Source organism: Canis lupus, chromosome 30 (assembly GCF_003254725.2).
Source record: "Canis lupus dingo isolate Sandy chromosome 30, ASM325472v2, whole genome shotgun sequence".
Taxonomy (NCBI): Eukaryota; Metazoa; Chordata; class Mammalia; order Carnivora; family Canidae; genus Canis; species Canis lupus.
The window spans coordinates 15,404,292-15,419,793 of record NC_064272.1 but is presented as its reverse complement, the minus strand read 5'-3'; the positions used below and the strand labels follow the sequence as shown (position 1 = coordinate 15,419,793).

Below are 15,502 nucleotides of genomic sequence, written 5' to 3'. Positions count from 1 at the left end.
ATTGAATCAAGAAATTTCCTCAGACTTGTGAGAATTACATAAACAATATCTGTAAGTTGCAGAATATGTTATAAAGTTCTGCAGTGTGCATACCATTTGGATTTTCTGCTGATTGAAAGTGTGTGTGATCCTCAAACAGTAGAAGAGATTTATTGTTAATTATAGGAATAAAAAGTATAACAAAATAATGAACTAATCAAAATCTCTTTTTAGAGCCTGTTTAATAAGTTAGTGGAGCTCACTGAGGAAGCCAGAAAAGCATATAAGGATATGGTTGCAGCAATGGAGCAAGAGCAGGCTGAGGAAGCCTTGAAGAATGTGAAAAAGGTGCCACACCACATGGGACATTCTCGGAACCCCTCTGCAGCAAGTGCCATTTCTTTCTGCAGTGTCATTTCTGAACCCATCTCTGAAGTAAATGAAAAGGAATATGGTAAGTTGTTATATATCATTTCATATGATTTAAATATTGAAATCATTTAAGTGATTAAAATCATTTTGAAAATGATTTTTCATGCTACTTTTTGCTTTTATCTCATTGATTCACATTTTGGTTGGGGTTTTGGTTTGAAAAATTGCATTAAACATGTTCTTGAGGGGATCCCTGCATGGCTCAGCGTTTTAGCTCCTGCCTTTGGCCCAGGGCATGATCCTGGAGCCCCAGGATCGAGTCCCACGTTGGGCTCCCAGCATGGAGGCTGCCTCTCCCTCTGCCTGTGTCTCTGCCTCTCTTTCTCTCTGTATCTATCATAAATAAATAAAATCTTTAAAAAAAAAAAAAGAAAGAAAGAAAGAAAGAAAGAAAAAAGAACATGTTCTTGAAAAATTAGGAGACTATTTGGGGCTGAGACTTGCTCTGAGACTCTGTGTAATTTAGTCACATTTCCAAAGTCCCCAACGGAATTTAAAAAGCAAGATGTACCATGTGACCTATAACTAAGTAAATTCTAGTAAGTTTCATTTTAATACTTTATACTGAATTGTTGAAGTTTTAATTTACTGAGTAAACAAAAGACCTGAAAATTATTGAATGTAAGCTTATAAAATCTAGGCATATGACCTTTAAGTTAAATTTGATGGTAATCAAGAAGAAACAGACTAAAAACCCAGAATTTGTATGTGTTAAAGAACAAAACTTCACCTGAGTAAATTTGTAGATCTAATTGGGTTTCTTAGATGATTTATGCTTTGGGCAGCATCCCATCTAGCAAGTAGAGGAGAGCTCTGAAGAATTGCACAAAATGGAAGGTTTGTATTGAGAAGAGGGTATGGTAAGGAAATTATTAGCAAAAGAAAAGAAAGGACTGTTCCTGGCCAGGTCACCTTCCTTTAGGGGGACAGATAACGGGGTCTTATTAGTGGATTGTCTTATCCTCCTGTTGGGGGTAGAAAGGACCCTTGTAACAGGTTACCTCATTGGTGCTGACCAGAAAACTCTTCAGATTTATATATCTGGGGGAGATTGAAACTGCAGTTAGATTAGATTCTAAACTCTGGTTTGAACGTGACTTGGCCTCAGTGATGCCTTTCTGAGCCTGTGGTTTTCTTTTTAACATGTGTAATGTTTAAAATAACATTACTTACTGCACTCCACATCTTAGGAGTTTCCTTGCCTTGTTTGTTTCTTTCTTTCTTTCTTTTTTTTTTTTTTAAGATTTACTCATTTATTTATGATAGACATAGAGAGAGAGGCAGAGACAGAGGAGGAGGGAGAAGTAGGCTCCATGCCAGGAGCCTGACGCGGGACTTGATCCCGGGACTCCAGGATCACACCCTGGGCCAAAGGCAGGCACTAAACCGCTGAGCCACCCAGGGATCCCCCCCCCCCTTTTTTTAAAGATTTACTCATTTATTTATGATAGACATAGAGAGAGAGAGAGAGGCAGAGACATCTTGCCTTGTTTCTACAACACTTTGAACTCCTTAAATTCTTCACTTTTCATGATCTAATTTCTGGTTCATTTCCCCAGTTTTTTCTTTTTAAAAATAGGATAGCTACCTCCTTCAACTTGGCTCCTGGTTCTTCCTTCTTTTCTTTTCTTTTTAAAATCTATCTGGGAGTTTATCAAATAGTGTTGCCACCTAAAATTTACATGTAAAAAAAAATGAGTCATCATGTCTTTCCTTTTTTTCTCCCACTGCCTTTCCTGGTCTCCCTGTCTCTGATTGTAGTTAACCTTTGGAATGCTTCTGACAAAGCTCTAGGTCAGAGACAATGAACAAGTTATTATGGGACTTTAGGAAACTGCAGATCAAGGATAACTGTTACTGGCTTAGAGGCAGACATGTTTTTTTGGCTGCAGTGGCACTAGTTGAAAATAAGATAAAGTGCCAACTTTGTAAATGAGATCAGTTCTCTCTATATATTGATATGCAGATCTCAAAAGCAAACTTCAAGGTAATTCATAAAGCTTGGGTTTGAGCAAATGCCCATGATCTTCATTTGGGCACATGAAAAGAAAAGTTATGAAAAGAACCTTTCAAAGACTTAGGAGATATTTTCAAAAAGCACCAAATTTAAAGTGTTCCAAGTGTTCAAAGATTGAAGCCTTGGCTTGTTCACACTCTGCGTGGGGGACTGAGAAATAGTTGATTAATTTTTAGGCCTCAGATTTCTCTTTAGTGAAATGAGGAGAGGTTCATTTAGGTCATCTATAAGGTTCCACTCAAAGCTAAAATTCTATGAGCTGTTAAACAATAAAATTCAACCAAGTGTATTTGAAGATCTAGTTAGTTTTATTAAAGGATTCATGAATTGGGCAGCCACTGTCTAGCAAGTAGAGAGGCACTGTAAAGAATTGCAGAAGGGGTGGCAGGGCAAGAAAGTGATTAGGAAAAGAAAAAGATTGTTTCAAAAGGAGACTGTTTTGCTAGGGGAAGAAGCAAGGGGTCTTATGCAGATTACCTCATCTTTCTTTGGAGAATGGAAAGGACCCAGGTGACAGACTCATTGGTGCTGATGGAAAGAAACATTTCCTGAATGACTAGTTAAGGCCACATTTCTAGGGGAGGTTGAAACTGCAATTGGATTGGGAATTATTAAGCTCCAGTTTGGGAACTCAGTCTAAAAGTAACACCATTTTGGGCCTAGGCCTATGGTTGTTTTGTTTCGTTTTGTTTTTAAATCTGGCAGAGCTAATGGTTAAATCCTAAGGAGGGATTTAGATGGAATCTTAAAGATTCTGAACCTGATGAACTGATTTATGAGGACACCAACAAACTGAGTGGAAGGAATCACAAATAACATTGAGAAGAAAGCATGAAGTTACTCTATCTGTATTGGAAGCATTCAGCAACAAAAATAAAACCACTATTGTGGCCTAAGAAATCAAGATATTTAATTATTTTATGATATCCTCAAAGTCCATAGCTCTTTCTTTCTGTTCTTCCATTTGCAGTCTGTGGCTTTTTATTCTTGTGCTTATCATCTCATGTTCCTAAGTAGCTGCTGCTGTGGTTCTGGGCATTAGTAGTCGAAAGTAGGAGGTTCCTTTTATCACCACAGGAGACAATTTTCAGAAGACTTCTCCTTTTGTTTGATTTGGCCAGAACTGATCTTGTGACTACTTTTAGCTGCAAGGGAGATGGGCTAGGGAATATTTGGCAAAGGAGGAATGGGATATCCATGGTAGTCTTAAGAACATTTTAATTCCTTAAGAACATTTAATTCCCGGACTGGGCTCAAGATCATTCCAAGTTTGGAGGTTCTGTTATCCAGGAAAAAAATGGGAACTGACTGTTGGGTAGACAACAAGCAGCATCTTCTATGTCATCCTGATGCAGGATTTCTAAAATGCTTTTTTTCCCATAGCTTAAAGAAAAAGCTGGGAAAAGAATGCTAATCATTGGCGGAATAGAAAACCTCCTATGATAGTCCAGTCTTACTGTCTTTTGTATATCCCTTCTTTTCTTTACGTATGTTTTCCTTCCACCTATGCTGAGTCTCAGTTCTATCATACTGATTGTTTTGACTTAAATCCCAACTAGGTTCTAAGTTCTTTGAGATAGGAACTTAGTACACAATGGGCACTTTATGTATAATAATATCTCACTGAATTTTTTGTGCGAGGCACTTTTCTAGGCATTTCATGTTTATTAATACATTCAATTGTTGAGCAACACGATGAGATAAGAAATACTGTACTGCAGGGGCACCTGGGTGGCTCAGTTGATGAAGTGTCTGACTCTTGATTTCAGCTCAGGTCATGATCTTAGGGTCCTTAGATCAAGCCACGGGTGCTCAGACTTGAGATTCTGTCTCTCCCTCTCCCTCTGCCCTTTCCACCCCTGCTCTCTATTTCTCTCTCTCTACTCTAAAATAAATAAATCTTTAAAAAAATTTTTTTAAAATAGAAATGCTGTACTGTAGTTTATAGATGAGGAGGCTAAGATGAAGAGAGGTAAATAACTTGTCAGTACCACACGGCTGCTAAGTCTGACACTAGAATCTTCATTCTTAGCCAGTGTGATTGTATTCTCTCTCTGTTGAATGAGTTCTTAATAGGACAATGTAGTAGGCTTTCAGTAATCACTTATGAGGGAAAGACAACCTCACTGTGTAGGCCATCCATCCTAAATTTCCTGCCACTAGTTTCTTCTGTAGTTTCTTGAACTCATGTGCTTGTTCTATCTATGATAGATTTGTAGTTTCTTGAACTCATTAGCTTCTTCTGTCTATAAGTAAAGATGGACAGCTTCCCTGTGTGTACTGACTAAAAGGAGAAATGCATACATCGCATCCTCTGACAAATCTTCTAGTGATTTGAAGTTTAAAAGACAATTTCTCAAAGACCCAGTAAACAAAACAGGAAAGCATAGGAAGGATTAATAAGCGAAGAAAAGTTCTATTAAATAATTAACAATTCAGAAGCAGGGTAGTTTTGGATCAGTATCATTTCTAGATTTGTTGAGATCTTTGGTTCTGCCTTTAACTTGCTTTCTGGTCCCTTTCATCAAAAGTGGATTTCTAGAGATTCTGTTCTGGATTTAGACTGTCCTCCTCCCCCTCCCAATCAGATTTCTCCTGTCCCCTAGAAAAAAGATGGCACTTTCATACTCTTCTGTTTCTCCATGTTTTATGCATGTGTTTGTGTGCTCATCACCTGTTGATCAAGCTTCATCTTTTACTTTAAGGTGGGAGCCTAGACCCTCCCTCCCCAGTGGATACGTGGCTTGGGTGGCTTTTTGATTATTGTGACAGGTCTCTTGATGGCTAATAGCAGAGTCCTTTGCCTCTGCCTTTAAAATCATATCTCCCTTTCCTTTCTCAAGGACCCATGTAGATGAAGGCCTGGGGTTGATTCCGGAGAGAAGATCAGCCTGGCCTAGTATCCTGACCTCCTTCCTTTTTCCTGTTCTTTGACTCATTGACAAGGGAGAGGTGGAACTTTTTCTAAGACCCCAAGTGAATTTTGAAAGAAGGAAAAAAGCTATTGGAAGGAAATATAAATGTGCATCTAGAATAAAAAAAATTATGCCCTTTTAAAGTTTTGGTAAGGGCATAATTAAATGTTATGTGGCATTTTTCTTTTAATAGGCTTTTCTGCCTTCAGCACTTAATATAGGCCAACCATAGGGACATAGATCAGCAAGCCGTGAGGATAAGGAGGGTGGAAGCGGCAGCATAGCAAAACAAATGCTTTTGAACTTTATGTGCAAAAAGTGCTGTGGGAATTCAGGTTAGTGGAAAGTCAGGAAAGACTTCAGAAAGGAATTGACATTTAAGGATGATTTTCAAGAATGAATGGGAGTCTGAGGGTAGAGGAGCAAAACATCTTATATGGAAAGAACAGTGCCTGCAAAGCAAGGAATTATAAATAGAAAAGTTATGATTTCTGGGAGCCATGAGAAGAATGCTGAGTGACCCCAAGCATAGAATGCATGGCCAGGGGTTGTAATGAATGAGTTGGGAAAGATAGGAGAGCATCAGGTCATGGAGGGCTTTGGCTATGCGAAGCTAAGGTGTTTGGATCTTTTCCTCAGATATTTTTGAGCTAGAAGTGGCATGGTATAATTACAATTTCAGTGCAGTAAAGAAAGGGAGAAAGATAGTGTCAAGGATTACTATAAGTTTTCTTCTGCTTTGAGACTACAAAGATGATGGTGTTATTAACTAAGAATGAGAATATAGGAAGAGGAATAGATTTTTTTTTCATGAGATAGGAGACTGGAAAGGACTTATTTCAAACTTGAAGTAACTGTAGAAAAGAAAGGTTTTTTCCAAACCATGTGCCCTGACTTCAAGTGCCCAGAATATGATTTTTATCAGTGTATAGTTGATAGGTGACATTCAAGTTGATTATATTAATTTGAGTAGACTTGTTTTATCACTACAGCTTAATCATCATACTTAAAAAACTTCCAATAGCAGCTATAATGCAAAGAGATGGGGGAGGGGTGTTTGTTTTTTTTAAAGGCAAATATAAATGAATGGGATTACATCAAACCAGAAATCTTCTGCACAGCAGAGGGAATCAACAAAATGACAGGCAACCTACTGAATGGGAGAAAATACTTGCAAATCATCTATCTGATAAGGGGTTAATACCCAGAATAGATAAAGAACTCATACAGCTGAATAGCAAAAAACCCAACAGTCCAATTAAAAAGTGAGCAGAGGATCTGAATAGACATTTTTCCAAAGAAGACACATAGATGGCTAATGTAAAAAGATGTTCAACATCATTAATCATCAGGGAAATGCAAATTGAAATAAGATATACACCATCTGACACCTGTTAAAATGGCTATTAGCAAAAAAAAAATAACATGTTAGCAAGGATATAGAGAAAATGAAATCCTTGTACACTGTGGCAATGTAAATTTGCGCAGTCACTACTGAAAACAGTATGGAGGATCCTCAAAAAATTAAAAATAGAAATACCATACAATCCAGCAATCTATCTTCTGATTGTGTGCCCAAAGAGATATCTATACTTCGGTGTTCATTTCCTCATCATTCATTCACAGTAGCCAAGATATGGAAACAACCCAAGTGTCCACTAGATGAATGGATAAAGAAGCCAGTGTGTGTGTGTGTGTGTGTGTGTGTGTGTGTGTGTGTGTTGCCAGAGTCTTGGGGAATGGGTGAAATAAGTAAAGGATGTCAAAAGGTAGACTTCCTGTTATAAAATGAATAAGTCGTGACAACTATAATTAATAATACTATATTGCATATTTGAAAATTACTATGGAGTAGATCTTAAAATCCTCATCAGAAGAAAAAAAATTTTTGGTTAACTGTATGCTAACAGATGTTAACTTGATTTATCAAGGCAATCATTTTGCGATATATACAAATACAAATCATTATGTTGTGCTCCTAAAACTAAACCTCCATTAAAAAAAAAAAGAAAAGAAAACAGGAAAAAAAGGGAGGAGGGGAGAGCAGTCCTTCATCTCCTCATTCTTACTATGTTTTTTTTGTTTGTTTTAAACTGACTTCCTGTCATTAAAAAGGATTTAGATTATCAGCACTGTATTATATAATAACACTTCTTTTTTTGGCTACCAAATTCAGTTGGTGAGCCTAGCTACATATATTATAAAACAGATTTTCACAAATGTTAGAAATGCATGGATAGCTTCTTTTCTTGTAAGTGGAAAGAAGTCCCATTATAGGCTAAGACAGTTCTCAGATAACTTGCTGTGGAAGCATGACACAAACATGTCAAATTAGAACTATTTTTGCTGGGGACACCTGGGTGGCTCAGCAGTTGAGTGTCTGCCTTCGGCTCAGGGCATGATCCCGGGATCCCGGATTCAGTCCCAAATCGGGCTCCCTGCGAGGAGCCTGCTTCTCCCTCTGCCTGTGTCTCTGCCCTTCTCTCTCTGTGGGTCTCTCATGAATAAATAAATAAATCTTAAAAAAACAAACAAACAATAGAACTATTTCTGCTGGACATCTTGACTCTGCTATCTGTGACTGTGGATCCTTGCTCAATACACCTCTAAGCCAAAAAAAAAAACAAAAACAAAAAAAAACCAGTTCATTGATTTTCAAGAATATATGGAGTTTATGTATAAGCATTAATGAGCTCCTGTTGTTATAAGATCTTGTGCATTCTGAGGTGTTAATATACTTATTTTTGCCTCCTTGTTTCTTAAATGCACATTTTTGGAAATTGTTTTCCTTTTGTAACATTTAAACCAGTATAGAATAAACTAAGATTTTAGTTTTTCCAACCAGTTGGTGAGCCAACAAATTTCTGTAGTTTGTTCTTCCTCCTTTTACGAGTTGTATGATTCTGAAACTGTCTGTTTTTTAAAAAATCTGTTTGATATTTGCAGAAACAAATTGGAGAAACATGGTGGAAACCTCAGATGGGCTGGAAACATCAGAAAACGAGAGAGAGGTTTCCTGTAAGCATAGCACTTCTGAAAAACCCAGTAAACTTCCATTTGATGCAGCCCCTGTTGGTAAGCAGCCATCATTACTGGCTACAGGCAGTACTACCTCAGCTACAAACCCTGGGAAATCAACAGTGAGCGATAAAGAGGAGGTGAAGCCAGATGACCTGGAATGGGCCTCCCAGCAGAGTACAGAGACTGGTTCTTTGGATGGCAGTTGCCGAGATCTTCTGAATTCCTCCATCACCAGCACCACCAGCACTCTTGTACCTGGCATGCTTGAAGAAGAAGATGATGAAGATGAGGAAGAGGAGGAAGATTATACTCATGAACCCATATCTGTAGAAGTACAGCTCAATAGTAGAATTGAGTCTTGGGTCTCTGAGACCCAGAGAACAATGGAGACTCTTCAGCTTGGAAAAACCCTTAATGGTTCTGAGGAAGACCATGCAGAGCAAAGTGGAGAAGAGGAGGCAGAGGCACCTGAAGTGCTAGAACAAGGGATAGATGGTGAGGCCTGGACTACTGACCACCAAGCAAGTCAGGAGCAGCAGAAGCCTAGCAGTTGCAGCTCAGTAAACAATGAGCCCTCTGATCTTAATTATACGCCCCTAGGTCTATAACTCAGGAAATGTCAACTGTCTGTCTCCAACTGTGTAAGGGTTGCAGCCGTTATCTGTTATGCTTCATCTCAACATTTTGCACTGTCCAGTATTTAATATATGTATTTAATTTCTGACAAATATTTTTGTAGCTTTTACTTGTTTTACTATAATCTGTAGCTTAGCTTTTAATTAGCATCTAAGTATCTTTCTAAGAGCTGTGTAGAAATTCAGAAATATTCGAGCTTATTTTGTCATGGAAAATAATAATTAAAAAATAGAAGAAGGCTAGGTTTTTTAAAAGAAAATAAATTTAAAATGCCTGTTGAGAGTCATTTTGAAAGTTAAAGATCAAGACTCTAAGGATAGGAGCAGTTACCAATGTTTGCTTCAAGACTAAGCCTCCTTTAATCAAAAGCTGTTTGGGTTTCTTTAAAAAAAGAACTGGAGGTAGATTTGGAGAACTGAAAAAGAAAAAAGAAAAAAAAAAAAACAAAAGACTTGAGGGTAGCGAAGTCCACAATTGTTTTGTGTTAAAAATTGATGTGACTTTTCTTTGGTCCACAGATGCTTATTTCAGAAGCCATTGATCATTGTAATCAATTAAAATTGGGATGAGCTAAAACAGAGCCTCCAAATCTTAGGCTAGCAAAGAAGCCACCATGATACATTAGAGCTGGCCTTACTTGTGGGACATGATAGATGTTGTCTTTAATAGTGAAAAGTCACCCATGATAGGACCCGACAGGTTCTGTCTCATACTTACTTCTTACTTACCTCAGGAATGCTCTTGTACATATTCGTATCTGCATAAAGTTAGGCAGATTGTGGCAGGTGAATAACTGTAACCAGTTACATAACTGTAGCACTTACCACTTAATGTGTAAACTCTTCAGAAACAAAGTCTTATCCTAGTGTGTTCTTTTGCATGCTTCTGATTTGGGATGCTCTGGATTTGATTAGGTATCCAAACTAGTCCTGAGTGAAAAACCATTACACCTTCTTAAAAATAATACATATTTTGTCCCTAGCCTTGAGCACCTGCCATGTAACACCAACCACAGTTACTGATAGGAGGTCAGGGAGAGGAACTTTTACATATAATGTGTATCCTGATAATCAGAAGGCTGGAAAAGGAAGTTTTGAAGAAGAGAGAAAGTTGTTCAAATTGTGCTGAAATTATTAGATGATTTAGAGTACACAGATCTAGGCAGGTATTACCTCTTGATCACTATCACTTATCTCTGCCCTTCTCTAGCAATGTGTATACCTGCTTGGGAGAATTGAAACTTACTGAGCTAAAAGTTTTCTTTGCTGGTCAATCACCTGGTAGTGACCTCTACAAGTTTATGTCATGTTGGGAGAATTACAGTTTACCTCTTTTTCTCTCATCCCTCCAACTTCTTCCCCTACCCAGAGCCTGCAGTTTCCCACACAGGCGCGCCAACTTTACACTCACAGGCTCCCACAAGCAGGCACAGAACTGAGGAGGGAGGGTTACTTCCCCTGCTCTGGTTTCATGAGGCAGGGCTCTGCCTCACAGAGGCAGGAGAGAAGAATTGGGCAGGTTTTGTACTGAACTCATTGGGACTACTGTGCTAGTTTTGATGTTTTATAATGCTGGCTTTTAATACTGGAGAGGTGATTTTTGGATGATGATTTACCTATTTGTGCGTTGTGAAAGTTTAGGAGCATTGCCGTATAGAAAATGTCAGTCTGTCAACTCTTAGCGTGCTAAAAGGGGACAGTATTGTCCTGTTGAAACTGTTCTCCAGTACAGACTTCTTAGGCACAAAGTGTTTGCTGTAGTACTTAAAGGAATGCAGCATGTAAGGAATGAAGCCTCTGAAATAGTAATCATGGATGTATATGTGGCAGACCTTACTGTGTCTACACATTCGGGAGTGTTAGTCGGTTTAAGGAAATGATAGAGATTTTGAACTACTGACAATCTTAAAAGTGAACTTAAAAACTTTTCATACTTTTTATGGTGTAAATTTCCTTTGCTTGGTGTCAGTGATTCAGATAACTCTTGATCTTGAGGTATAGGCTTTTCAAAGGTTTCTTATATTTTATATCTCTTCTGAGTGAGAATTGTCATTTTACATTTTTGACATTTGTATCAAAAGAGGAGTTGAGGAAATCTTCAGAACACCAGTAACTTTTAAATTCACTATAGACTTCAGAAGTGTTTGATTATGTGTTAGATAAATGCTCTTGCATGTGCAGACTCTTCTGCCAGCAAACCCAAGGGACCACAGCCTTTTTTATATGAGACAGGTCACTCTAGAGGACTGTCCAGAATTTATCAAAGGAAATGCTACTGTGTCGAAAAGTATCTTAAGTAAGTATTAATAATGTCTTTATAATTTGTTTCCTTTAGATAAATTCTGGAATTTGTATATTCTATACAGCAGGAGGTGTAAAAATTGGGAAGTGGTTTCTCGTTGTTTGGTTTTTGTTTGGATCTGGGAGTGGGTGGCTCTTCGGAGATCTAATGGTAAGAGTAGAAGTTCATTATCACAAGAAATAACCATAGTGATTTTTTTCTTAGTGTGTAGAGGTTGTTTTATGGCAATAATTAATATTAGATTTCTATTTCAGTACATAAGTATAATGAATTATAATATGAATTGCACTCCCAGAACTAGATATCTGCTTCAGTAGGTTTGTTTGCTGTGAAGATTACTTCTCAAAAGACAAATGTTCATACTAGCTTAATTTTTGGTTTAAATATGTTTGTAAATGATGTAATATATTTCTTTTGACTAAACATGGGAAAAATAATGTGTGTTATACATTGAAAAGTTTTTAAAGGCTTTGATTGGAGGTCATTTTTGCAGAGAGGGTATTTTATATGCTTCCAGTATTTGGAAAAGAATTAGTCAAAAGGAATTCACATAGTTTAAATATTGAAAAATTAATATCCAAATAATGTACTTGTCTGATTTCTTAATAAGCTGGGGGAGGTGGGCGGGGTGGGGATTGTAATGTGCAAATGAGTAGTGAACTCTACATTCATTTTTCAACTCTTTAACATAAAACTCTTAAACCTTAACACATTGTTACTTTAATATATGTATAAAGAAGTATTACTGTTTGTAAAGCTGCTGTTTGCTTTAAAAAAAAACAAAACCTGTCATTTAAGTATTTTCTGTACGTTGTGCCAACAGGTTACAACAGTAACTTATTCCACTTAAAAATGTAATCAATTTTTGCTTTGAAAATTTTTCTGTGACATAATTTATTTAAAGACATCTTCCTCCTCCCTTGCCCCTTCCAGCCTTTATACACATCACAGAGTAAGCCAAACTGTTTACCTAATCTGAAATCTGAATCCTAATTAATTATAAAAATTTAAACTTTGTTGGCACAGCACACCTTAAAAGTATTTGTGTTATTTTGTAATTTAATTTCTAAATATACCACATGAATTTATAATTTAATGTCTTAATTGTAATGCTCTAATAAAAAAACTAGCAAAATTAGTGAATTATAACATGAAAAGATTTTCATCTTGTTCTTTTGTTTTATGAAGGATAATTGTTTTTTCACATTTTAGGGATAATAGCTTTTTTGCACCATGTAAAAACTAGTGGAGATCCTTCTGTAACGAATAAAATGATTATTGAAATATAGTCTATCATTTCAGAATAGGTACTTAAGGGATTTGTGACTTGCCCAACGTCTGAGATAGTGGGGAAAAAGACAAATCTAGCTCATCGCATTGCTTAGTGCCCTGATGGTTTTGACAGAGGAGGTTGTAAAATCTGCAGGAGGAGGTTAACTAGTGAAAATTTCCATTTGGGATGGTTGGTGTAATCTGTGGCACAGGCCAAGACATCTACAGAGACCATCCTAGCATTAGGAGAAAGCCCCTACAGATTTTTTCTCTTTTATATGCTAGTTACTCTGTGCTAGGCACTATTCTAAGCCATTTCCCCATATTAACTCATTTAATCCTCACTATAGCTCTATGAGGAAATGCTATTTTTCACTTTTTAAGTGATGAAACGGTCATTGAGATGTTCAGTAACTTGCCTGGGACCCCACAGCTGGTAAATGGCAGAATTGGGATTCAGACTTAGTCCCATATCAAAGCTATGCTTACTCACTATGCTTTGTTGTGTCTTAGTACAAAACGCTCAGAGTTGCAAACCAAACAGTGTTTCCCTCACCCTCTTCAGTATCTTCTGGAATGTGAAGTGTGCCAGGACTGAACTGATTTTCTCAGGGACTGGATTTTATTGAGTCTCACCTAGAATGGTCCCTTGTCACTATGTCATGATGCACTGTAGGGAGTCTGAAGAGTAGACTCATCTGTTAGAAAATAGGATCACTAATTCTAATTATGAAATGGATTTTTGCTGATCACAGAAAGGAGGAAAGCCTCATCAGTTGTATCAGAATATTCCCTTTTTTGGACCACAATTTCTATCATTACTTGTAGTTTTTTTTCTATGTTCAGTTTTTCTTTAACTGACCAGAAGAGGGTGTGCATGGCACCTGGAAAGTCAAAGGCTACCCAGTGAAATTAATAATTGTTTAAAATGGGGAGAGAGGGGAAGTATCCTAAACAGTGGGCCTTGCCATAAAAGGTGCTTAGCTCTAAAGCTAAGCTCAGAACTCCAGAGAACTCCTTGCATTTCATTTTAGAAAAAGAAGAGGACACAGTCAAGACATTTAGCTCATGTGTTAAGTTGTTAGGTCTTTTGACATTTCTAAATTATCTTGGCAATTTAATATTTTAGCTTGCCTTAAGTTCTTCTGATGTTACATGTGTGAATTAAGGCAGGTGGCTAATTGCAGAATAGGTATCAATAGCAGCTTTGTGGATTGTGGGGCCATGGCATACTCTGCTAGAGCTTCCGCAGTGCAAGGTTTGGAAAAATCAGAAATGTTTTCATCTGGACCCAGGCCTGATCCCTGTATTTCTCCTTCTCCCACTCCTCCCCTTACACTGAGTAACTAGTTGGCAACCCTATGGCAAATAAAGAGACATTCACTCTTACAGAAATGGATTAGATAGGGCACTTGGGTGGCTCAGTAGTTGAGGGTCTGCCTTTGGCTCAGGTTGTGATCCCAGAGTCCTGGGATCGAGTCCCGCATCGGGCTCCCCGCAGGGAGCCTGCTTCTCCGTCTGCCTGTGTCTCTGCCACTCTGTGTGTCTCTGATAAATAAAATCTTAAAAAGAAAATAGAAAACTTAAAAAAAAAAAAAGAAAAGAAATGGGCTGAATAACTGGCTACAACTCAACTGCTTGCATTCAAGGTTTCAGTCCAGAAGCAGGGTTGGAGCAAGTAAGATACTGAGTTGCATGAAATTTGGAGCTCCTACCTGAGCATCATGTTCTTTGTCCAGTTACTGAGGGACCAAAGACAGGATGGAATCGTGAGTTGGAATTGTGAGTTGGTGAGCTGTGAGTGGGAGCCTACAGTGGCATAGGTTTGAGGAACGAGTGTTTTGTGTCTTTGGAGGTGTCAAGGCTTGGTCATTGGCCTTGAATTACCCAGAGGGGACAGGTTAATAACCACGGCCTTCCTATGGTGGGACTCTGATTTAAAGCAATCAGGGTTGGTTGCACTCTTATTTAATTGGCTAACAGCTTTGAGTAAAAGTGGTACCTACTTAGGCATGCACAGATTCCCTAGGTTTTCTTTGCTTCTCCGTCTTCTCTGTTTGCCTGAGTTGGAGCACTTGCGTTGCTTAACAAACCCTCAGCTTGAGATATACTGATAATATATCGATATTTAAGCAGTTTATTTTGTTACCTCTGGTTAAAGAGGAGAGAAAAGTTTGAAAATGATTGTTTTCTCAACTGTAGGAGAAATGTTAGAGGTCATCATCCCTGTCATTGTTCATCCATGCTTTCTCCTTCCTAAAACCAGTGTTGTAAGGCCTATGGTGAGTTTCTGACAAATGTACCTTCATAGCAAAGCCTCCGGGGAATCAGGGACTATCCTGTCTGAAATTATAACCTCTTGGTTACTTTCTTCTCAAACCCGCTCTTTTTTTTCCCATTTACATTTACTACATTTTAACTTCCTGTAGATTTTATTCATCTTGTCTCTCTCCCCTACTAAACTATGTGGGCAGGGTCTTTGGATGATTTTCCTGCTTTATCTTCAGGGCCTAGTGAATGGCTGGCACAAAATAGGCACTCAGTAAATCATTGTTGAATAAATGAATGAATGCTGAAGTAAGGAAATCAGCATTGGTAATGCAGTCATGCTCTGCAGCATTTACACTCATACATACAGACTCCTAACTACACCTCTGTTTTTTTTGTTTTTTTGTTTTTTTCACATTTGTTCAGAGTTGAGATTGGAGGACAAACTAACCTGAGTCCTAAATAGAAAATCCTCACCCCAGACTAGGGGACTCCTCAAATTACTCTGTATTTAATGTTCCAAAATTGCTTATAGCTGAAAACATGGTAAGTTTAGTAACTACAATTTCCATAAAGAGGGAGATGACACGTATATGAGACATTTCTATGAGATTAACCAGGAAGGGGGCAAGAATACACTAGCAACTTTCAGTGTATCTAT

The 15,502-nt window shown here is 37.8% G+C and overlaps 1 protein-coding gene across 2 annotated transcripts in view; it reads left to right on the top strand.

Moving 5' to 3' along the window:
* The window catches only part of SECISBP2L (SECIS binding protein 2 like), a 61,792-nt gene extending 49,334 nt beyond the window's left edge, over positions 1-12,458 (top strand). For both annotated transcript variants that reach the window (XM_025472856.3, XM_049104137.1), the window contains exons 17-18: positions 214-433; positions 8,290-12,458. In XM_025472856.3, the coding sequence (XP_025328641.1) occupies positions 214-433; positions 8,290-8,972 (903 nt within the window). In that variant the 3' untranslated portion in view covers positions 8,973-12,458. The remainder of the gene's footprint in view (positions 1-213; positions 434-8,289) is intronic.
* The last annotated feature ends 3,044 nt before the right edge of the window (positions 12,459-15,502 follow it).